At 36.5% G+C, this 25,306-nt stretch overlaps 1 protein-coding gene across 1 annotated transcript in view; it reads left to right on the top strand.

Annotated features, from left to right (window-relative positions):
• XRCC4 (X-ray repair cross complementing 4) overlaps window positions 1-25,306 on the top strand; it is a 279,731-nt gene that overhangs the window by 104,997 nt on the left and 149,428 nt on the right. Inside the window, exon 6 of the mRNA XM_004703650.3 lies at window positions 956-1,062. Within this exon, the coding sequence (XP_004703707.1) occupies window positions 956-1,062 (107 nt within the window). The remainder of the gene's footprint in view (window positions 1-955; window positions 1,063-25,306) is intronic.

The following is a 25,306-nucleotide window of genomic DNA, read 5'->3' as shown; positions in this document are numbered from 1 at the left end:
TATCCATGTGGGCGTATCTGCATGTGGGCGGACCTGCCTGGAGACAGATAGAGGAGCAGTGTCTCAGTTCCTAAGACCATCGGAAATATGCATTTTGCAATGGTCTTAGGCGACCACTGTGAAAAGGTCCTTCAACACCCAAAGGGGTCACGACCCATAGGTTGAAAACCGCTGTTTTAGATCATTATAATTTTCCCAAACATGAGTAAATACATGCTATGTTGGGTTTTTTTTAACTATGCAGCTGAGCAAAAGCACAAGCTTGCTAATGAACATACTGTTTGGTGTCAGCCGGTCTTACTTCAAGTGCTGTTCCAACACTGATATCTATTAAAGGATCTGTTATTGCATGATTTTGAGCAGTCCCTTATACCTCTGTATTTCACTTTATCTTCATGTTAAGGATAAAAGTAATGATCTCTTAGGATTTGGGGGGGTTCAAGTGAAATGTAAATTGCTTTAAGATCAGTATAATGTTAAATATTCTCTGACCCACAAAAATAATTTATTCTAGTGTAAGATTTTGTTGGAGGAAGAATAAGTGATAAGAAATGGGTTCAAGAATTAATCATTGAAAAAAAAAGAAAAAGAAAGAATTAATCATTGTTAAGTGGTGCCATCCAGCCAGTTCCGTTTCATAGCAACCCTATGAACAACAGAATGAACACCACCTAGTTCTATGCCAGCATAGCTGTTCATATGTTTTAAACCATTCTTGCAGCCTCTGTGTGAATCCATCTTATCAAGGTCTTCATTAAATCACTTGATTAGGAGAAAGGGGAATGCTTTCTTAAGGAAGTTAATGTATCATTTTCAAAGAGGCTTTATTTATGTAGTCATATACATTTTAACATGTTTGTTTAATTGTAGTTTTTTCCAGGGATACATTCTATACTTAATTATTGGTTGATTTGGTACCAAGGCAGGTGAGGGCTAATAATTTCTCTGTTTCTAGGGAAATTGCAACCTGTTCTCAAATGAATGCTGGCAGAGATGCTATCTACAATGAAAGTACTGATGAAGAAAGTGAAAACCAGACTGATTCCGCTGGGTTATCTCCAGGTAAGATAAAGTTACTCATTTTCTTTGTTGAGCATCTCATTCAAGGTCATTACTTTAATGACAAGAAGCCACCATGAAAACTGAACAAAATTTTCTTTAGGGTTTCCAGCCTAAAACCTCAAATTCTTAATGTTAGGAAGAATTCCTTATTGTGAAGTATAGTACCTCATTGACAACAGTAAAAGAAGCGACCATGTACACTTAAACTAAGGTATGAATTGTGCTGGGAGGAACAGCTTTCGTACACATTTCTCCCACTAGACCAGCATTGAGCAACTCACTCTGAGGTAGTGCACCTAGTGGTGTCACGAGGGAAGGTGCACTCTGGTCATAGTGAATTTTTTCATAAAAGCAATTTCTTTTGAACCTCATTTTTTGTGATGGCTGATTTAAGAGCATGCAACTGTGAAATTTGTTTACTGCTTGAGGGTAAAATGCTTCAGAAACTGTTGTGATGTTGAACACAGCTAACAAGGACAGTGCTATGGGGAAAATTCAAGTGTACGAGTGGTTTTCTTATTTCAAAAAAGGTAAAATGTCAGTTGATGACAAACCTCATCCTGGGCATCCGTCAACTTTCCAAACCAATGAAAATGTTGACTTATAGTGCGTTTGGAGATCATTCCACCAGGTCAGACTGTTAATCAAGCTTACTATTTAGAGATTCTGAAAAGATTGCATAACAGTGTGCAATTAAAATGGCCTGATTTCTGGCAGACCACCACGGCATTGTACCTGTTTATGCAGCCATCTTAGTGCGCCAGTTATTGTCAAAAAAACAGCATGCCCCTCTTGCCTCAAACCTTTCTTACCTGACCTCGCTCTGTGTGATTTCTTTTTGTTTCTGTGAATGGAGAGGTGCTGTCAGCCATCCAAAAGATGAATTTCCAAGAATGGAATCTTAGATTTGACAAATCTATTAAATGTAATGGAGAGTATTTTGAAGGTGGTAGGTTGTTTATGAAAAAATTAAGTGCATAGCTCTGTGGGGGATTCCATATTTTGGGGGGAACCCCCTCGTAACTTGTTCCTTATTAATGAGTGATGCATAAGCAATATAAGCCTTCATGATAAATATCACTAGCTCAGACCTAGCTATCTTTAATATTTGAGATCTAATCTTGCCAAAGCTACAGAGGGGGAAATTGAGCAGGGAATCTAGAAAACCTTCGATAGTCCTGAGTTTGAGTCCATCTCTCTCTCCCCAGGAAGTGCAATTGGATAGGTTAGGATAAAGGAGAAAGGAAGGAAAATGGTAGTTCAGTTTAAAGTTCATTGCTAAATCCCCCAGATCAGATAGCAAGAAAACAATTTTAATCCTATGATTTATTAATATTCTGGAGTTTTGTAAGTTTGCCAGGGACAGTAGACGCCATAACCCCCGATTTAGCCTCAGGTGGTTCTAATGTATCTTCAAAAATTAATGGTTTAGTAATTAATTTAGCAGATATTCTTTGAATATTTATATGCTAGGGACTTTTGTATGCAGTAGAGTGTGAAGCATGAAAATGCCTTCCTTCGTTATGTTTAAATTCTAGTCAGAGAATGAGGTAATACACATGATAAATATACAACATTTAAAGTAAATTAGGTAGTGAAAAATGCTAAAGAGGAAAAGGAATCTATGAAATATGGTAGAAAGTGTGGGTTGGCGGTGGGAATAGGTTGTGATTTTAGCTAAGGTTCCAGGGAAGGTCTCAGTGAGAAGGTGACAAATCTATTTCTGGAAGAACCTGCCAGGCAGAAAATGCATTCACATACAGAAGCCCTGGTGTGGGAACTTGACTGTTATATTCAAGCACTAGCACACGGAGCAGCATGAACAAATTTCAGAGAATCAAGATTTGGAGAATCAGGAGTTAAACAGAGAGAGAAAATTCAAAATTATTGTGAGGACTGTAACTATTATTTTGAGTTTGAATTGGATATAATTGTAAAGTTTTAAATAGTCAAGGGACATGTTCTGATTTAAGTTTAAAAAGGATTAGTCTGCCTGCTGAAGTTCAGAAGAAAATACAGCAGATAGGAAGCTTATTCAACAATTGGGTAAAGGATGTGAATATCTTAGACAAGAGAGAGAGTAGTAGACATGAGGAGTTTTTAGAGGCAGCAGAATTTGAAGTGGACATAGGTAAGGGAACATTTTTAGACTGAGCTATGAAGGAAAGGGATTGGTTGAGATCAAGAAAACTGCAAGAGAAAGGTTAAGAATACAGTTATAGAAATACTAGTTTTGAGAATTGAGTATGGGGTGGGGGATAATAGCATTTGGAGGACTGGTCGTTAGTGAAGTGTAGATGGCATTTAAAGCTGGATATTAAAGTATCACAGAAGACAGAAAGGAGGAGTGGCTTGGCTAAGGACTCAGTCATGGCACACCAGAATTTGTAGAGGTCGGGAAGATACCTGCAAACTGTGAGGTAGGAGACGGGAGGTAGGATGCAAATATTATTTAACTGTTGGATCCTGGGGGGAAAACAAATGAAGAAAGATATCAAGGAAAAGGCATCAGCAAGTAGATTCAGCAATTAAGATGAAGAGTGATTAAGCAACACAAATCTTATTAGAGACCATAATAAACCACTTTCGGTGGGTGATGGGAAGATCACAGAAACTAGGAAGTTCAAAGGGAATGTGAGGAGACAGAAAATAGCTTCAAAGGTACTGTGAGAGGAGAATTGAGATGAAAAATCAAGTATAGGCAACTCTTTCAACAGTAAATAAGTGCAGCAACAGCTGGGTAAGGAAATGAGCTGAGAAGGAATTTTTTTCTTTTAAGATGGGAGTAATAACTTCATGTTTGTATACTGATGAATGTGAATAGGAGAAAGAAGAAATTGCTAAGGTAAGACATGCTGAAATTGTAAGTAAATACAAGAGGATGGGATCCCGGAGACAAGTGCAAGGATTATTTCCGGTAGAAACATGGACATTGTCCATAGTGACAGGAGCGAAGGTAGAATGGATGAACATCCCACTGAAGTGGTGGAAACATTCTGATCCTGATTAAATTAGGTAATTGATTAACCCGAGTATGAATAGATTTGAATTGGATCACAAAGTCACACGCAGGCACCCTTGTGCAAGCAGAATGTTTGTTTGCAGTTTCTTTTCAGTTGTGCTGGTTCTTTTGCATTAGTGCCCCATTTAAAGTGCCCCATTTAATAATCAAATTTAATCAGAAGTTCATAGAGAAAATCGGCACTCTTTCCAACTTAAACTTTTCAGATTTTGTTAGATAGAATGGCCTTTGTTCTTGTCCCTTATTCAGACCATCTCAACCCCCTTTGAGGTAGATGAAATGATGGCTGCAGAGCAAGTAAATGGTTAAGTATACCTCTGTGAGTATGCAGTCCTCTCTGTGTTCTGTCTCTTTTAAGCTAAGCTTTAAACTATAATTGCACTATTTCGAATTTGGCAAAATGTCTCTTCTCTTCAGAGATGTTTAGTTCAGTCCATATTTTTTTTGTATGTTACATGCCATTATTTCTTTACACTATATTTGGCTCATTATGTATTTGATCTGTAGGGCCTCTGGTTCTAATTTTTTTTTTATTTCTTTCTATTTTACTTGCTCTTTGACAAGGTTTTGATGTCAAGAATTAAGAGCATCTTATTAGAAGTTTTAACTATCCTTTTCCTTCTACTTCAGTAAGGAATAGTTAGGAAACTGAAGTGTGCCAAGAAAATAATGAATTTCAGCTTTAACTTGCCCACCATTGAATGAAGAACTAGATTATATTTATCTGAGGAAAAATGTTGTATATGTCAAAATAATAATATGGATCTTCTTATAATTTATAAGAATTCATAATTCATTCTTTTACTATGATAATGTATATTTTCAGTCTATGCAATATTTTCCTCTTTATGCACAGTTTTATCTTTTTAGTGTTTTGTATATTATTACCATGTGTTTGGAGTACAGCAATGAGAATTTCTTCCTGAATTCATTCTGCCATCTTGATAATAAGTTGTTTCATATAGTTCTAATAGATAATGTGTATTTATTGTAGATATTGCAGGTTCATATGTGCTTTTCCTATAATATAAATGAAAGAGAGGGATGGGATTTAGTACATTTTTCTTTCAGAAAGCCATTTCTTCAAATGGCTAAATGCAGACATCCATAGTGATTTTTGTTATGTGAATACATTTTCATTATTAGTCATTATGATCCCCAAATTTTGTTTTGAGTTTTTCACCATAGTTTTCACAGTATCCATTCAAGGAAAAAAGTCCGTGTGTGTGTGTGTGTGTGTGTGCGCGCGCGTGTGTGTATTCTAATAATAATAGTTAAACTGTTATTTTAACTAAGGAAGACTCTAAAGTTTATAAGATTTTCCTTTGTTTCAGATGAAGTTTATAACAGATAAGAGAGCTACTGTGGTCTGTGTACAGTTTAACATGGGATTACTGTTTACCCTCGTCTAGTTGGCATTAACTCTTTGTGACTAAAGATTTCCTGCACAGTCTGACTTTCCTTTGACTCCATACCCTTTTTAGGATTTTGTTTTCTTTTTTAACTAAATGGGACCCTTTTGGGTGGTAGTATTATGAAACAGTTCTCCTTACAGAGAATGCTTTATTTCTTTGCATCCAAATAAAGGTAACACCTGATGATGATGTTAGTGGATGAACTTCAAGTTCAGTTAAGTTTGCTGCATATTGTTGGTTGCCATAGAACCTTACCAAAATATATAAAAATATAAGCATCCTTAGTATAGCACTTGAGATCCAACCATTTCAGCACTGTAACCAAGCAGAAATCTTTTTGCCTCAAGAATAGCTTTAGTTTACACTAACAATTTATGATTCAGTATCTTTTGTGTGCTTTGCATACATTGTTTTAGAAGAATTTTGATGCTGCGTACTTTTATATATATATAGAATATTTTACTGATTTTACTTATTATTATGAAATATTTCCTAGACTTACTTAATATTGTTCAAAAAGTAGGTGAATATTAAATGGAAACATGAATTATTTCATAGAAATAGAATATTGACATATTTTGAAAACGTGCGCTTTGACTTAGATGCATATGGATGAGTCCTAATTAATTAGTCATCATAAGAGGAATTATTTAATGATTCATTAATTATTTTAGCAAGTAGTATTTTTAATTATAATGATTTCTTTTAAGCGAGATTAACAATTTCTTATAAGTACAGAATAACAAATCAGTCTTACCTAAAATTTAAATGAAAAAAATATACTTTTAAAATAATATTTGACCCTTCTTACATACACATAAACGGCTATCACCTAGTAAAAACAAATGCAATAAGTTTTTTTTAACACATTTCCACTTAATTATTAGGCTGAGATTTAGCATATTCGCTTAATTAATCTTGCTTTTTAGCTGACAAAGAGATTTGTGTGCAACTCAGTAATTGAGGCTTTCACTTAGCTAGTAGACTTCCTGAAAGGAAGTATGATTGTAGAATAGCCTTTTTGAGGATAAATGAATGGCTGTGTCAAACAGTTGATGATACTGATATAGTAGCTTTTAAAAATAAGATAGAAACCAATTTTTCTGGGTATCAAAGAGCTTGTTGCTTTGAACACTGACTATGACTCACAGAGAGGATAACAGCATGTACAGAGAGGATAACAGCATGTACTGTCAAAGAAAATACTCAGAAACTCAGCTGTAGCCTCACAGACTATGTTCTTAATCTCATCCCATTTATTTATCACAGGCACATTTACTTCTAGTACAAAACCGTGACTTTGGCTTAGTAAAACCTGCTGGCAAACTGGAAGAGCAATGTGAGTGTATTTCCCAGCAATAGTTGCCTCATATGTAAGAAGTGTTGCTAAAGAATAGCATTATATAGTTCAGAAGTGTCTATTTCTTTTAAAACTAGATCATATAGTCCCATCCCAGATTGCAGATGAGAGAAGAGACCTAAAAAATGCATTATATTCATCTTAGTAGAAGAAAAAAGACACCCCCCCCCACAAACTAGCAATGGTTTCCTTCCAAACAATTAGATAAATATAATTTCAAACTTGACTTTGAGACACTGTGGAACCCGTGGACATTTACTAACACTGAGGAAAATTCCTTTGCTGTAAAGAAGTAGCAAATTGAGGATGGTTATTCATTCCTGGTATAGGAATTATCCTATTTGTGTGTAAAGCCTCTGTGTATAAAATTAAAGAACCAAGATTTAATGATGTATATAATTTCTGGGGGGAAAAGGTCATAATGCACATTTTTGTATTGGCCTCCCTCTATGTATCATTTGCTTCACTTTCTTGCGCAGAATGGACTTACTCACCTCAAAGCACTTAAATGTATAAATGTTGTTCACAAATATGATAATTTTTCCACTATTAATTATGTGGATAAATACTACACTATTAAAGAATATATTGATATGTCCTCTTAGGCAACTGTTTTTTAATATCTTTATATTCTTGGGGAGATGAAAAATAATTCTCTTAAAAGTAGTTGTTTACGCTATGGCTGTTGGAGAAGGTTGGCAAATCCTTATCCCCAAAACAACTATAAATCTGGACTAAATGGCCACAAAATATCAGTGTTCTAGAAATTAATGAGCAGTATCAGTAATCTGAGAAGTATTCATGCTTGAAAAACTGTAAGAAGTGGTAAATGTCAATTTCTTGCCATGGGATGCACCTATTACCACCCTATCCCTATTCCGTGACCTTTGACAGAATGAAAGTTACACCTGGATTTGTCAGGCTCTGAAGACTGGCAACTGCTGTGCCTTATCCCAAGAAGATGTTTTCAGCCTATTATACAGGGTAATGCCTACACTCAATAGCATTGCTGATGGAAGTAAGTGAGCTGTGTGGGCCAATAGATCTATTAACCTGAGGTTGAGCCAAAAATGTTCTGAGGTGAGGATGTGCTTATTTGCAGCAGAGACTTGAAAGGACCTAAGCTGTGCAAACATACCAGGCCTTATGAGAGGATGCACTCCTATCCATAGAGGAATCAAAAGGGACAACCTGGAATTTGAATATCCTTCTTTACTAACACATAGTACTGTCAGCGGAGGAATAGCCCTATTGGCTTGTGGTGTTTAGTACAACTTCTGGTCCTTGGTGACTAAGCTATGCAGACACAAGGACAACTTCTTGGAAGTTCTGTTTAAAATAAAAACAAGAATAAAACATAACTCTGCAGTTTGCACACTATAAGAGCCATGGACGTCACACAGTTAGCTCAGGCAAATATTAAACAGAAAATCACACCAAAGGTAACAACAACCACCTTCACAGGAGAAACAATTAAAAATCCAGATTTGTTATGATTTATTATTTATAAGGTCTCATTTTTAAGGCTAAAATATTGAAACATATCAAGAAATAGGAAATGTGATCTACAATCAGGAGAAAAGAAACAAGTATTGAACAGAAAGTGTCTTTGAGTTTCCCAAGATGTTGGATTTCACAAAGACTTCAAAGCAGCTACTACAAAAGTGATCAAATAGCTAAAGAAAAGCAAAAGACTTAAATGGATGTCATGAAAATGTATCAACAAGGCGATGGACACTATTGTTTTTAAATGAGAATTTCACTATGAAGACTCAGTAACAGATTCAAAATAATGAAAGAAAGAATCCACATGATTGAAGAGTAAAAAGACTGAAGAAATGCGAACAGAACCTAAGACACCTTGAGACAAGATCAAACGTACCAAAGTGTGTGTACCGGGAGTTCAGAAAGACGGTAGGGAGAGCAAGGGAGAAAAGTTACTTGAAGAAATAATGGCTAGCTTTCTAAACTTGATGAGAAACATTCATCTACATGGCCAAGAATCTCATTAACCCTAACTAGTATAAATTAAAAAAAAAAATCTACACAGGTGTGCTTTAATATATTAAACTATTGATAAAACTCTTGAAAGCCATTGTTGTTAGATGTTGTCTATTAGATTCTGACTCATAGTGACTCAGTGTATATTTGAGCCCATTATTGCTTCAGCCACTGTGATACCAGTCTATCCAGGAGGTTCACTGAGCAGGAATCTCAGGTCCAAAGGACATGCTCCACTCTTGGCTCTTGCTGGTAATGAGATTCTCTGTGTAGTGAACCTCCTAGATTCAGAAGAAAAACGAAAACATTGGAGGAGGGGCAGGAGAACTAGGATCCAGAGCATGGAACAGTGTCATGGACTTCCCATCCCACAGAGCAAGTAAAGCTGCGTGCTTTGGGGCAGGGGGCTGGCTTGTTGAGCGGGGTACCTTTGGACATTTAATTAGGGAAGTTGGGCTTGATGACCCTTGGAAATGGAGCTGAATGCCTTCAGACTGAGGTTTACAGGAAGTGCCTCTGGGCACTTAATTCAGAGTGCTAGATTTACTGACCCACAGAAGATGAGCTGAATGTCTTCAAGTTGAGGCTTCCAGCGGAGTGGTATGCCCCTTTGGGCATCTGTTAGCAGATCCAAAAGAACTTTGTTACATATCCTGATAAACAATTATCCCGAACATCTCACTGGTGTTACAACCTGTAAACTTCCTTAATAAACCCTTTAATCATAAATGTTATCTATGGGTTCTATGTAGTGATGGCAGTGGATTTTGGAACCTATAGATCAAGTAAGTAGAGAATACTAGTGAAACCAACCTAAGTCCTTTAGCTGTACAGACCATGACCCATTTAAGACAAAAGGTGGTAAACATTCAGCACTACTCTAAATCAGCTGAACAGGCAGAATTCTCACCTCTCTATGATTGAGGCAGGGAACTGTACTACAAAGGGCACATCAGAGTCCTTGAGCCAATTCATCAACATCACTTATAAGCCATATTTAAGATCAAAAGGATAGACGAAGTTCCCAGTGATGAGGTTCTGGAATGTGGCCAGCCCACCAGCATTGACATAATACATGTTATGACTTAGCTCAGAGGGCCTGGGGATGTGTGAAGGATAGATATCAGCAGGTTTGCTAAGCAGATTCTAAATTCATGAGCTAGTAAAAGTGTATAGTTACAAGTAGGGTGGGCAGAAACATTACTCAATGTGAGATACTACGTGCCAACTTGCAGCTTTATGGTCAAATTCTGGAATGCTGGCATATAGTAGTTGCCATGCAGGATTTTGTGGGGAGCAAGAGGGAAGGGATGTGATTTGGGGAATGCCAGCCTAAAAAGAATTTAGAATACTGGTAGTCACGTTATTGTTGAAGCACCATGATCAGCCTGTATATTAGTTACATAGGACCCAAACTGGGTGACTTAAAACCACAGAAATTTGTTCTTGTTAAGTTTTGTAGGCTACAAGTCCAGATTTATGGCATGGCCACCGGTTTCTCTCAAGACGCTAGGGCGAAATCCTTGTCTCCTCAGCTTCTGGTAGCTGCAGGCATTTTTTGGCTTTGTCAGTACAGTTCCAATCTCTGCCTCTGTGTTTCACCTGGCCTGTTTCTAAGTGCATCTTTTCTCCTCTTTATATAAAAACATCACTCTTAGTGTATTAGGGCCACTCTACTCCAGTATGACCTTATGTTAAGTAATTGCATTAAACCTGTGAGAGCCAAGATGCTAAGAGACTACCTTGTTGTAGCACCTTTCACCAGTATAGTCTTACCATGTTTTTGTCATTTTCTGCTGTCAAAATAAAATCTGCAAAAGCTAGAACCTATATGAAGCAGAAGCAACCTGTCAGAGAAAGATAACTCCAGCATTTTTTGCTAAAACAAGTTATAGACAAATGATAACTTTTACTTTAACAACTCCATTGGTTTTTGCCTTTTTATTGTCATGAATTTATATTCTCATGACTATATTTCAGAACCATAAAATATTGTTATTGCAGTTTTGAAAAATCAATATCCACTGATATTTATTCACGAATTTCTTCTCGATTTTCTTTTCTTTTTACTTTTGCATTTATGCCTGCGTTCATTTGTGATTGTTTTTCTTCAGCTTGGAAAACATCTTTTGTTATTCATGTTCTTGCATTTCTGCTGGTGACCAATTCCCTTGGTTTCAGCTTGTGAGTAGGTCTCTTATGTTTAGGAAAGGTATACTTGCTAATATAGATTTCTAGGTTGCCAGTTGTATTTTCTTTCGCCCCTTTGAAGATGCCACTTCCTTATCACCTGGCTTCTTTTGTTTCTGTTGACGTGTCTGCCTTTGGCTTTATCTCTGTCCTATAAAGTTAGTGCCTTTAAAATGTGTATGTGTTGTTGTTAGGTGCTTTTGAGTCATTTCCAATCCATAGCAACCCTATGTACAACAAAATGAAACACGGCCCGGTCCTGTCCCATCTTCACAATTGTTCCATTGTTGTAACCACTGTGTCCATGCATCTCATGAGGGCCTTTACTTTATCACGCATGATAGTTTTCTCTAGGGACTGGTCTTTCTTGATGAACATGAGAGGAAGTCTCACTCCTTGTCTCCAAGGTGCTCTCTGGCTGTACTGCCAGGAATAGGAGTTTGCCCTTTTAGCAGCCCATGGCACTTCCAGTATTCTTCTACAGGACCACAGTTCCATTTGGTCTTCTTTATTCAATGTCCAACTTTCACATGCATATGAGACCATTGAAAACACCATGTACATATATATGTACATACCTATCTCTTTATTCTTGCTGATAGTAATGTTTTATTTATAGAAGTGTTGTTTAGCAGTTGATCCTTGTTTGAACTAAACCACATTTAAAAAAAATTAATGTAACTAAGTGTGATGTTTTGTGTGTTTATGTTGCAAGAACTTCATAGAGTTTCTTGAAGTCGTGGCTTGATACCCTTTGTCAGTTTTAGAAATTTACTTACCAATATTTTTTCAAATATTTATCCTATCCTATTCTCTCTTCTCCCAGTCTAGTAGTTCAGTTATATAGGTATTAGACATTTCTCTATGTTAGAGGTTTTATTTTGTTTCTTTTTGTTGTTGTAAACTTTCTTTCTGTGCCCCTCCTCCATGTTCCAAATTCTTTTCCATAATTTTGACCCTTTTGATTCTTTGTGCTGTAGCTAAAATATTGTTTATTGTAATACCTCTTGTTATGTGTCATTTTGCTGTTCAAATTATTTAATTAAATTCTCAGTTTCAGTTCTAGAATTTCTATTTGATTTTTCATATAATCTCGTTATCTGTTGTCACCTTAAAGAAACTATTTGTACATACACACCTCCAATAATACCATCATTTATTAAGCCATATTAATTGTCACTTTTGGTTTTGCTTCTGCCTATAATTGATCATTTTTGTCTACATGTCAGAGGTTGTATGTAAAAATTGCAGAAACTTTCAGTAATATTATCATCATATAGAGAGGCCATATTAGTAATTTTTGTGAATTTTACAAACTCAAAATTTTATTCTTTCAATTAATCTGAGTCAAGCCTGAATAAAAATTTAAAAATAATAGCAACACCACCAAAATCTCGGGTTCTTTCACATGTCTCATTTAATATATCCATTATAATGCTCTCGTTTAGAGCTACTTAAAGTTTAATTTTTTTAATTTAATAATATGGGAGGGCTCAAATGTCATCTCTTAAATATTTTTTAGACTTTGTTTTGGATAAAATAATGATTAAAGATTGTTCAAATAGAAGTTTTTATTTTCTCCTTGATTTCCAGGGAGATAAAATATCTTTAATACTATTAACACACCAGATGGATATATAAAACTGATCTCCAACTTGATGTCATTTTACTGTTATCTAAACTTGAAATTGCTAACTCTTCTTCGATTTCTATCGCCTATTGCTGTGTTTGCTTCCCCACCTTTCTTTCTGTCTTTCATTTCCCACATCCTTTTGTTCATGCTATCCACCCTTCCCTGTCTTTGAGTCAGTGCAGCTTCCTGGTGACCCTGGAGGACAGAGTAGAAGTGATCCTGCGGGTTTCTGAGGGTGTAAATGTTTAGAGGAGCACAGCCTCATCCCTCTTCCATCGACTGGCAGGTGCTTTTGAACTGCTGACTTTTCAGTTAGAAAGCTGTCAAACGAGTAACCCATTATGCCATGAGGACTGATATCCGTAATAGCTTCTACATTGCTTCCTTTTATTTAAAGTACTGTCATAGTTTGGCCTTTTCTTACCACTTTCTCTGTTTATTACACTGGCTGTCTAAATGGCTGTCCATGACTAGCTTAGGCTTATCCACACTCATCTTGAAGTTCACCCACTGATTGTAAACCAAATTAGTTACTCCAATCATAAAGGAAAGGGGGGGAGGGGTGCTGGGTGACTGTTGACTAGGATAAATGGTCATTGCTATTTTCTCTTCTAATGTCAGAAATTCTTTATGCTTGAGATCTTTGTTGATTGGTCAAGATATTCCTAGGAAACATAGTTAGTATCCGTATTATGACTGAATTTTCCTCCAATTATTAAAAACTTCATTTAATCTCAGCTCTGTGTTGACTGAAATAAGGCACACCAGTTGTTATAATGTAGTCTACATCTTGATTTTAAGTGTATATGGTAGATAAATTTTGATTTCCTATTGAATTATCTAATTCAATACCACTTATTATATATTATTAAGATTATAAATTACTTGAAAGCATAGCCTTGTATTTTTGTGACTCCCCCCAATTTTTTCCCTAAAATAGGCCCTGAATTATATAAGTTTTAATCTTTATTCTAAGCGAACACTGCAACATTAAGAGATGTTTTCAAGAGTCATAATAAATTCAAAAAATGTTCAAGTGCTAACATTAAGAGTCCACAACAATTTTTTGTTTGTGTCTTTTTATTTTTCAAGTGGGCCAATATTCAATGAACATCTACTCACATTGAGCATCTGTGCTTGAAAACAATACTTGAGAAGACTGGCTTTTTGTTTTGTTGTTGATTTTTAATTACCCCCCCCCCCAAATTGGTGACACATAAACATTAGTAGCAAACTTTCTTCATTATAAAACATAAAAAATAAAAAAATTTAAAAGAAATCTCATAAAGTTGAGAAATGAGGTAAATTGTACCGGACACTGATTGTTAAGTAAAAACTTACCTCCCCAGTTTTCTCTACATTCTCACTAAAAGTACATTCTACTTTTTCTTTTATCTTAAAGAGTGTATGGCTTTTTATAAAAGTATAAATATGCCTCAATTTATTCACTCTTATCATATTAATTAACAGTGAAGTTATTTTCAAGTCTTCCATATTTAATGCCCAACTATCACATGCATGACCATGGATGACTTGGGTCAAGTATATCTTAGCCTTCAAAGTGACATCCTTGTTCTTGAGCATTTTAAAGAGGTTTTATGCAGCAGATTTGCCCAGTGCAATACATAATTTTATTTCTTGACTTTTCCTTCCTTGAGTGTTGATTGTAGCTTTAAACAAGATGAAATCCTTCACAACTTCCCTCTTTTCTCTGATTACCGTGATGTTAACTGCTGGTCCAGTTGTGAGGATTTTGGTGGTCTTTACATTGAATTACAATCAGTACAGAAGGTAGCAGTCCTTGATCTTCATCACCAAGTTCTTCAAACGTCCTTGCCTTCAGCAAGAAAGGTTGTATCATCTATATATCATAGGCTGTTAAAAAGCCTTCCATTAATCCTGATGCCATGCAGTTCCACTTCTTGGATTACCTGGTCAGCATACAGAGTGAATATGGTGAAAGGATATAATCCGGATGCACACCCTTCCTGATTTTAAACCACACAGTTTTCCCTTGTTCTTTATGACAGTCTCTTGGTCCACATACAGATTCCACAGGAGCACACTGAAATGTTCTGGCATTCCCTTCTTCTCAAGGTTATTCATAGTTTGTTATGATCCACACAGTTGAATGCCTTGGGGTAGGTAAACATTTCTGGTATCTTTCTGGTATTCTCTTTTAGCAAAGATCCATCTGATATCAGCAATTGTTCTACATTCTCTTCTGAATCCATCAAGATCTGGCAGTTCTTTATCAGTGTACTGCTGCAACTACTATTGGATGATCTTTGGTAAATTTACTTGAATGTGATATTAATGATGTCATTCTATAATTTGTGTATTCTGTTGGGTCCCTTTTATTTGTAATGGGTACAAATATGGATCTCTTTCAGTCAGTTGGCCAAGTAGCTGTCATCCAAATATCTTGACATCGATTAGTGAGTGCTTTCAGTGCCTCATCAGCTGGTTGAAACATTTCAGTTGGTATTCCATCAAGTCCTGGCACCTTGGCTTTGACCAATGCTTTCAGTGCAGCTTGAATGTTTTCCTTCAGTCCCATTGGTTCATGCTGCTATGCTACCTCTTGAAATATTGCAACCTAAGGCTTGACTTTTTTCTTGAGTTCTTTCAGTTTAAGATAGGCTGAGTGTGTTCTTCCTTTTAGGTTTCCTAACTCTAGATTTTTGCACATTTCCTTATAATTATCTTTGCATTGCTGAGTGGGCCATTGACATTTTCTGTTCAGTTCTTTTACTTCATCATTTCTTCTATTTGCCTTCACTACTCTAAGATTAAGAGCAAGTTTCAGAAGCTCTTCTGACATCCACTTTTATCTTTTTTTGCTTTCCTGTCTTAGTGACCTTTTTGTTTACAACTTGAGGCTTGACATTTTTGATCAATTGTTTAGCTTGTCATACGCCGAGGACATGCGTCCTTTTTGCACTCCAGATCTTTGCACTACAGTCTTTCTCTTCTTGAGCTGCCCTTTGAAATTTTCTGTTCTAGCTCTTTCATTTCATCATTTCCTCCATGTGGTTGGAAGGGGTGCCAGCCCCCCCCCTCACTTATCATGGGTTCAGTAAGTGTAATTGTATGGTTGAGATATATATAAATATTATAATATAGTCATAGAGAGCATAAAAGATAGAAGAGAGAGTCAAATAATGGAGTCAGACACATTTCATGGTAGCATGGTCACCTCCTGGATGGCCATGATCTAACCGGCCAGATCCACACACAGCGTGGGCCAAGGCGAGGTGGGGCAAGGACCTGGCAGGATGCTCGAGGACCTGGTAGGAGGCTAGAGAATCCCGTTTAATGCTAACCAAGGGTTATATCTCCTTCAGGGGGCGTGATTACAGGTAACCGCACGTCACAGGAAGGGGCAGTGCCATAGGCATACACATTATAGGAAGGGGATGTACAATGGGCATAGGCGTAACAGGAAGGGGAAGAGCTAGGGCTATACACATGGTAGGAAGGGGAGGAACTAGAGGTATACATGTGACAAGAATGGCGGACCCTAGATTCATGATGGTGGCCTAACCTTGGTCACCCTTGGGTGGGCTTGAACTCTACAACTATTATCCTTATCAGAAGGGAGTAGGTCCTACTTGTTGTGGGATAAACAGTGGTGACTGCTTGCTCCAGACGGTTGATAACCCTTAGGGAGAACTTATAACCTCCAAGTGTATAGTCATTCGCAAGCAGCTAAGTTTGGCGTATATTTGGGGGAGATAACTTGGGAGAAATCTTTGTTTCCCACACCTCCGTTTGCTTTAGCTGTTCTATGACCAAGTTTTAGAGTGTCTTCTGGCATCCACTTTGATTATTTTTCTTTCATAACTTCTTGGGTAGCAATAATGCTAACTATCATTTAAAAGTTTGGTGTTGTGAGCTATGACCTTAACCTGTGCCTTGCTCTTACCAGGCACCATGGTGGCAGATATTGTGGTGTCTACTATAAGCATTACTTAAGATTATGTAAGTCATCCTGAACATTGTCTCAAGTTTTCCATCCTGTCTTAAGTTTTTTAGTCTGGTGAACCCAAGTATATTAAAACCACTGAGTCATAACCATGTTGTTGGGAGATCAAGTATAGTTACTGCTACTGTTAACCAATGATGTGTTTGGAAGCATATGCTATCTACCCTATTTTAGATGCATCCAATATTTTTATTTGCAAGAGAAAAAAGTGATTAAAATAGTTTACTAACAAAAATAAGTTTATGAAGACAAATGGGTGCATAAGCAAATGTGGTGAAGAAAGCTGATGGTGCCCAGCTATCAAAAGATATGGCGTCTGGAATCTTAAAGGCTTGAAGGTAAACAAGCGGCCATCTAGCTCAGAAGCAACAAAGCTCACATGGAAGAAGCACACCAGCCTGTGTGATCACAAGATATCAAAGGGATGAGGTATCAAGCATCAAAGAACAAAAAATCATGTCATTGTGAATGAGGGGGAGTGCAGAGTAGGGACCCAAAGCCCATCTGTAGACAACTAAACATCCCCTTATGGAAGGGTCACGGGGTGGGGACGAGCCAGTAAGGGTGGAAGGTAGCAATGATGAAACATACAACTTTCCTCTAGTTCCTAAATGGTTCCTCCCCCCCACCCCCCACCTATCATGCTCCCAATTCTACTTTACAAATCTGGCGAGACCAGAGGATGTATACTGGTACAAATAGGAACTGGAAACCCTGGGAATCTAGGACTGATGATTCCTTCAGGACTCGTTGTGCGAGTGGTGATACTGGGAGGGTGGGGGGAGGGTGGGGTGGAAAGTGGGAACCAATTACAGGGATCTACATATAACCTCCTCCCTGGGGGATGGACAACAGAAAATTGGGTGAAGGGAGACATCGGACAGTGTAAGACATGACAAAATATAACTTACAAATTATCAAGGGTTTATGAGGGAGGGAGGAGCAGGAAGGGAGGGGAGAAAATGAGGAGTTGATGCCAGGGGCTTATGTGGAGAGCAAATGTTTTGATAATAATGAGGATATCGAATGTACAAATGTGCTTTATACAATTGATGTATGTATGGATTGTGATAAGAGTTGTATGAGCCCCCAATAAAATGATTTTTAAAAAAGTAAAGAAAAAACATATAAGTTTATATTAGAAGGTGATTTCCATTCCATTAAAACCGTAGTTCAGGAAACAAAAATAATGATTTTTTAATAAAGGAATTTTATGAACTATTAAATTTGTAATTAATACAAATGAAATTGGGTTTTCTAACTTCAAAATTGCTCAGTATTTAATATGATCATTAATATGCCTTTTCAGAGTCATTAACTGGGGAATATAGCATGCACCATTTTCAACAATCATGCATTAATTTGTCTTATGGAAAAATTCATTTCAAGCAGAACAGGATATACAATAGTACACTTAATTCCCACTTATCTGAGGGATTGAACTCTCTAAACCAGGTTATTAGGCCTAAATTAGCATTATGTGCAAATAGCGAATGACCATGTCAGATCATAAAATGAAGGATGACTATACCATTATATAACTGTCAAGCCATTGAGTATCATGGTTCAGCCACGTTGACACACGTTTAACTTTCACAGCCAGCATTATCCTCCTCCTCTTGCAGCCTGGTGTTCCTTACTATCAGACCTGCTTCATTACTGTGCTAAATAGTTGGATAGAAGCTATTGCACTACTGTTGGAAAGGCAAAAGAACGATGTTAAGCTAACGATCATCAGTAAGTGAGGAGTAGGTGTATTTGAACTTTAGTTTTCATTTTGCTGTTCCTTAGTAGATTTTAGGTTCCTTTAATAAACAATATGCTATTAAATAGAGGCTCTCCACAATATTCTTTCATTTTCTTTGTTTTATTGATTATTCTGTACCATAGTGGTTTTTGTTATGTATTCCTTTTGAAAGTGAAAATTATAAGCCTAGGTGATATTGCACCTTAAAATTAATGTTTTCATAGTATCAATTTTTCAAAGAAGTTTAAAAATAATAATGTTATTTAATTTGACAAAAATCTTGCCATTTTTTTATTACAAGCAGAGTTTCCCAGGCTAATTAATTATTGAGAAAAACTGAAGGCTTCTTCTCGGGCTTTTTCAACTGCATCTCAAGCCTCCACAGGGATTCTTTCTATGCTGCTTTATGAGAGAACTTCCAGACGAAAGTAAAATTAGACTTGGCTGCCATTAGTTAAGATCCATGTGAATAATTTCTTTAAGGCTTTATTTCGCAAAGTATTTTATGCTCGCTGTAATTTCCATGACAAAGGAGACCTGGAATAATAAATTATTTTCTTTGAAAAATGTAATTCAGTTTTAAGCAACGATTTCATCTGAAAAAACACAACAACAAAATAACTCAAAGGGTAAAAAAAACTTCAAAGATAAACATACCCCAAAAAAACTCCCCCAAAATAGCATTTGATGAGTATGTGGAGAACATCCCTGAGACAGGCTGTCAGGAAAGCCTTGGCATTCAAAGCTAAGTTCTTATAGCTCATGTTACAAAGAATGTGATTGACAACCCAGTCACTTTGTAATTCAGATTATAAAGTACACTATTTTAAAAACATAAAATGAAGGTACCATCACTTTATCTGCATCTTTCTTCTCCTTCACTCTATGGTGATTTAGGAATAAAAAATAAAAAGTTAATGACATTAATAAAGAACTTGCATTTTCTCTTAGAAGAAAAATATGAGATTTATTGTAATTCTTTGTAATTCTGAAGAGGAAATCTTAGCCAGTTATAAAAATTTTGTCTCTGACTATGGTTGCTTATGCATTGCTCTGCTTAAATATTGCATAATTATGATAACTTCCATGTTTTGCATAGTATCACATTCTAATACTATTTCTTATTTGAAGACCCATAGAGAAAGACAGCAAACTCTGTTTTATGAGAAAAGACTTTGTCAACTGAGTGCTCATCTCTAATGTTCATTTTCTTTTGGTGGATAATGATATCCACCCTCAACCTTTATGCTCGGTATGGCTTCTAAGAACAGGATGTAATTAACATATGTGACAGTATTGAAGCTCTGTGGAACATACAGACCAGCGTTGTTCTTATCAGTGTTGCATTGTAAGTAAGAATTGGTGGTTTGCACATTTTTTTTAGTTTAATTTTCTTTATTATGCTTTTTGTATAAAATTAGTTTTTTTCCCTCTGCGTCCCCCAACATGCTATCTTGCACACAGTAAGATTTTTAACATTTGCGTATGAAAATAAGAGTTACTTCTTTGCACTGTCACCAAGTGTATTTGAAATGAATGCAATAAATGCATTTTTAATTGAATTATTCTTTTAAAATAATTTTACCTACTATGCTGTTTACACACCATTAGTAAATGCTGACAAATTTGGGCTCTTACTGTCTGGCATAACATCAGGACTGCCTAAGAGTTTATTTTGGCGCAGTCATTGCTAAACAAAGCCCAGCAGTTAGGACTTTTATTTGGCGCAACTTCCTACCTATTTCGGAAGGATAAAGGATCGTTTATAGTTGTTTTCTCCAAGCTTCATAACACTTATTCAAACATTGTGTTACATCCAAATTAGCCTAAAAGGCTCCATTCATTCTCTGCCCTTTGACTGCTGTGCCAGTTACTCACAGATTCATTGAGTATGATTGATTATAAACTGCCAGTGAGACCAATGTCCCTGGTTTCATCATTTATAGCGGTTTAAGTGAGTCACAATTCCCTCTGCTATTGGACTTACAATGTGTAATAAGGTGCTTTTAATGACTTTCCCTGAAAAATACACACCTTTCATCTGTAGGTCAGTCTGGTTTAAATCTCTACTTTATTGGATACCATCCCAAAGAAAATATTTATCCCTCATTATTCCTCTTTTTCCATGAAACCATATCCTAAAATGTTTTAAAAGCCATAGTGTAAGTCAATTGTGCATCCATAAAATGTTTTCATAAAAATAGTTATAATGTTCTAACTCTGATTTTGTACAAATGACCTTTTACATTTAATTTTTCTCATTCCTGATAACATTTTAAAATGTGACAATGAACTATCCTTAAAGATAATTGTGTAATTTCCTATTGTTGTTGCTATAATAAAAAGGTAGAGCACTGGCTTACTAATCATTGTTGCTCCCCACCAGCAACACAATGCTTAGTACTAATGGATAACCAGTATTTTCGTCAAATTCAATTGTCATGCCACCTCTATAACACATATGAAAAATTTTACTTAAGGGAGGGTTTTAAGAAGGTCTTAGTAAAACTGAACCCTAAGGCCAAAATCAAGAGCAGGAACTGAGCTGTCACATAATTCTCTGGAATGGGTAAGACTAGGCATCAAAACATTACAATTTTTATCCAAACTACTTGTTCAATTTGGAAGTGAGAATTGAAAAGTTGAAATTTGCCTAAATCCATCAAGATAACCCCTCACTTTCCAATTTAGATAGGTACATAGATACATAGACAGATAGATGAGTATTATTATAATCAAGTGTTGTTCAAGGTCTTTGATTCTAATAAGTTTCTGGTCAGAAAGAGTAATACAGAAGCAAACTAATATTGATTTTATGTTGTTCTTTGTGAGGTACTGTGCTGGATGCTTTATAGAATTTATCTCATTCCATCTTGACCACAATCAATATTAGGCCTATTACACTCATTTCAATAGAGGTTAAGTAATTGGCCCAAGGTTATAGAACTAGTAGGGAAAAAAATAGTCAAATTTGAATTCACTCATAGCTGCCAACAAAACCGTTCACATTCTGTTATTCAGACTTGTTTAACTTCAGTGACTAACTAGACTTGGTTGATAAATTTTAACTACTTTGTATGGGTGAGTTGACAAAATTGAATGTAAGAACTATTAAAGCTGAAATGCGAAATTGTCATTTAATATGCTGGAAAGTAAACAGTTATTGAGCCATCATTTAAAATGCTACCTGATATATAGAAAGAATCTTTCTTTAAATTAATTTTCTTGCAACACAAAGTTTGTTGTCTAAGTATTATTTTCTCCACATTATCTAGGGTAACGCTGTGTTCCTGTTTGACGCAATAAGCAAAGGGATGTGCCTGATGGATTCTGTATTTCTCTGGGAATCCAGAGAGACAGCAGAGCATCCTCTCCTCTTCTGTTTCTTAGGCATGTCTAACAGAGGTTGCTTTTGTTAATACTCCATTATGTCATTCTTGATAGGTCCACTCACAATAATCTGAGTTAATCCTTTGTTTGATTTGAGAGAACTCCGCCAGAAACTTCTCACTTCTTGTTGTTGTTAGGTACCATCAAGTTGGTTACAACTCATAGCCATTTTGATGGTTAGGTTTTGCTAACTTGCTACCCCGTGGGAAGAAATAGGTAGCGTCCAACTTATCAATCAGGTCAGGCCTCTTTGAAGTGTGGCATTTTCATAAAAGATGCTAAGGAGAACTGAGTCCTCTTTTACTCCTTGTGTTGTCTTAAGTAGCATTTTCTATATCTAGATTCAAAAAGCTATTACAATGGCTACCCATAATTCACAAGCAAAATTCATGATCAAAGGATTTAGTAAGGAAGCTGGTAGATTGTAATGCAAGTGAGAAATGCTCAGGATTAAATTGCTCATCAGATCATGTTACAGAGTTATTTTAGGGCATACTACTCTGCTCTTGAACCTCAACTCAAAGACATTCAGTTTAAGCTCGGAGAATTAAGTGCCCAGAGGCACCCTGCTATAGTAAGCCTCAACCCAAAGGTACTCAGCAATCCTCCCCCTGGTCAACCAGCCATGCTCCACCAATGAGATGCCCAGAGGCATGCCATTACACTAGCCTCTTCCTACGTGAAAGCACTCAGCTGTACTTGCTCCATGGACTAGGAAGTTCACTCGTTCTTGCTCTGGGTCCTGGTTCTGCTGCTCCTTCTCTGATGTCACAGCTGTCTTCTGGATCCAAAAGTTCCCTGTGCCGTGATCTCAGGTCCAGGTGATACGCTCCACTCCTGGCTCTTGTTGGTATTGAGATCCCTTCTCCTGCTTCTCAAAGGGCTCATTTTATACACAGAGAAGAATGGCATTCCAGGGAATCCTGTTGACAATTATTCACAGGTGAGTCCTATCAGTATCTTCTCCCACCGTTGTACTAGACCCATGCATAATGATGTAGATGAAGGAATGTCTTTGAGACCTTCATTTGCTGATGGGGCATAACTCAAAATGAGAAAAAACAGCTGAAAGGATCTATTAATAATAAAAAATGTGGTATATACGAAGTTTAAATCTACATAAGTTGGAAATCATCAGAGATGCAATGCACACAATTTGATATCCTAGACATTGAGCTGAAATGGATTGGTATTGGCCATTTTGAATCAGATAATCATATTGTTTACCATGCTGGGAGTAAGAGATTCAAGAGGAATGGTGTTATATTCATCCTCAGAAAGGACATTTCAAGATCTATCTAGACAGAATGCTGCTGTCTGTGATAGGATAATAGCTACACTTATAAAGAAACCCAGTTAATACAACTATTATTTAAATTTATGCCAACTACTAAAGCCAAGATGACAAAAATGAAGCATTCTGGCAACTTATTCAGTCTGAAAGTCATCAAACATGAAATCAAGATGCATTGATGATTATTGGCAATTGGAATGGGAAAGGTGAAAACAAAATGGAAGGAATAGTATTTGAAAACATGTGGCCTCGGTGATGGAAATGGCACGATAGGGTCTTGCAAGGCTAATACTCCCATACATAGTCACAGCGTCAGAAACCCTCTGAAGCAGTTCCACCCTGTCCTCATGGGTTGCTATCATCAATCAGGAGCCATGGTGGCATAGTGGTTACTCAGGCTGCTAACCACAGGGTCAGCAGTTCAAGACAACCATCCCTTCTTGGGAGAAAGACAAGCCTTTCTATTCCTGTTAAAGAGTTACTGCCTTGGAAACCCTTAGGGGCACTTTTACCATGTTTTATAGGTCACTATGAGGCCAAATGGGCTAGACGGTAGTGAGTGACAATGAAATGTATAAAAATCTAGAGTTAGCAAACCAAAAAGGATGAGCACACACAGCATATATCAAGCTGAAAGAATGGAAGGAAAGCTTCAAGCTTCAACTTGCAATATTGAAACTTTCTAGGGGGTACTGTATTAGAGTTTAAAATCTGATCACCTGGTTTGCAGAAAGCTGTAGTTGGTAGTGAAAGTCCAAAATCTATTTAATGAGCTCCCCACATGAATTAACTCTGCATCTTATTCCCCCTGTCCATTGATTAAATATGTGAATCATCTTGGAGTACATTGGAAAGTGCAGTACTACATACATAGGTTAAATTTTAACATCTTACCATATTTTTTTCCTCTTTTGACCCATTTTTAAGTTGCAGTTTTTATTATTTTCTGTCTTTTGGATTGAGGTTTTTCTGCATGTTATTTTGTTGTTATTGTAGGGGTATTTTGGTATGATTTTCTTTACATGCAGTTCAGAATAGGTAAATCTTTAAAGACAGTATAACTAGATTATAGTTTCTTAGAGTTATGGAGGAAGAAGTGGGGGAAACGGAGAATGAAAAACTAATATTAATGGATATATGAATGAAAAATGTCCTAACATTTAGTGTGGTGATAAATGCTCAACTATTTTTATTATATTTAAACCACTGAATTGTAGGGCATCTAAATTACATGTCAAAATTATTTAAAAAACAGATTTTATGGGTCTAATATTATTTGATGCTGCAAGCCCCAAAAGCAGATGGAAGGAGTACATGTGGCCACTGTACCAGAAAGGACCAGTCAACATTCATCCATTTTAAGAGAAACTATATGAGTAAGAACCAATGGTACTGAAGGAAGAAGTCCAAGTTGCACTGAGGAGATTGGTGGAAACAAAGCTGCAGGAACTGATGAAATACTAATTACAATATTTCAACAAGCAGATGACACACTGGAAGCACTCACTTTCCCATCCTAAGAAATGTGGAAGTCAGATACCTGACTGGAATAGATTCATATTTGCACTAAAGATAGGTTACTCAAATTAATGCAGAATTATCTAACAAGATCATTAAAGTCACAGACTACTCAAGTTTTTCTGAAGATCATTCAACAAAAGACCCCAGACACCCTTCCTTCTGATAGCTGGGCACCATATAGTTTCTTCACCACATTTCACTATAGCACCCGTATCTTTAGTGACCTCTTCCTGAGGGTGAGCATCAAGCAGGGCCATGTCATGATTATTGATTATTTTTAGATTGGTGCTAGGGTTAAGTGTGGCCCCTAAATCCATTCATATTGTCATTTTATGGTATGGAACATTATCAATTATCACCCTGGGGCATAAGGTAATTCTATTGATAATGTCACTAATTTATCCAATGGTAGAGAATTTAGAACATGGTTGAGAAAAGGAAATTATAAGAGTATAGGCAGGTATGAATTGCAATTTATGAATTTATTGACTTGTACGGACTAAACTCTTAATTGACTGGATACTGTTTACACAAACAAGGGAGTTGGTGATAGTGAAGACCATTTAATAATATTCATTCACAATACAATGGTGGAACCACACCTACCAGATTAATACATGTCATAATAAGGCAAATATGGCATTAAAATAGTGTCTGCTGAAAAAGGCCCTGGAACCAACAGA

This window comes from Echinops telfairi, unplaced genomic scaffold (assembly GCF_000313985.2).
Source record: "Echinops telfairi isolate 266 unplaced genomic scaffold, ASM31398v2 ScPeMD7_7469;HRSCAF=8507_1, whole genome shotgun sequence".
NCBI classification, from domain to species: domain Eukaryota; kingdom Metazoa; phylum Chordata; class Mammalia; order Afrosoricida; family Tenrecidae; genus Echinops; species Echinops telfairi.
This window is presented reverse-complemented; position numbering and strand designations above follow the sequence as displayed.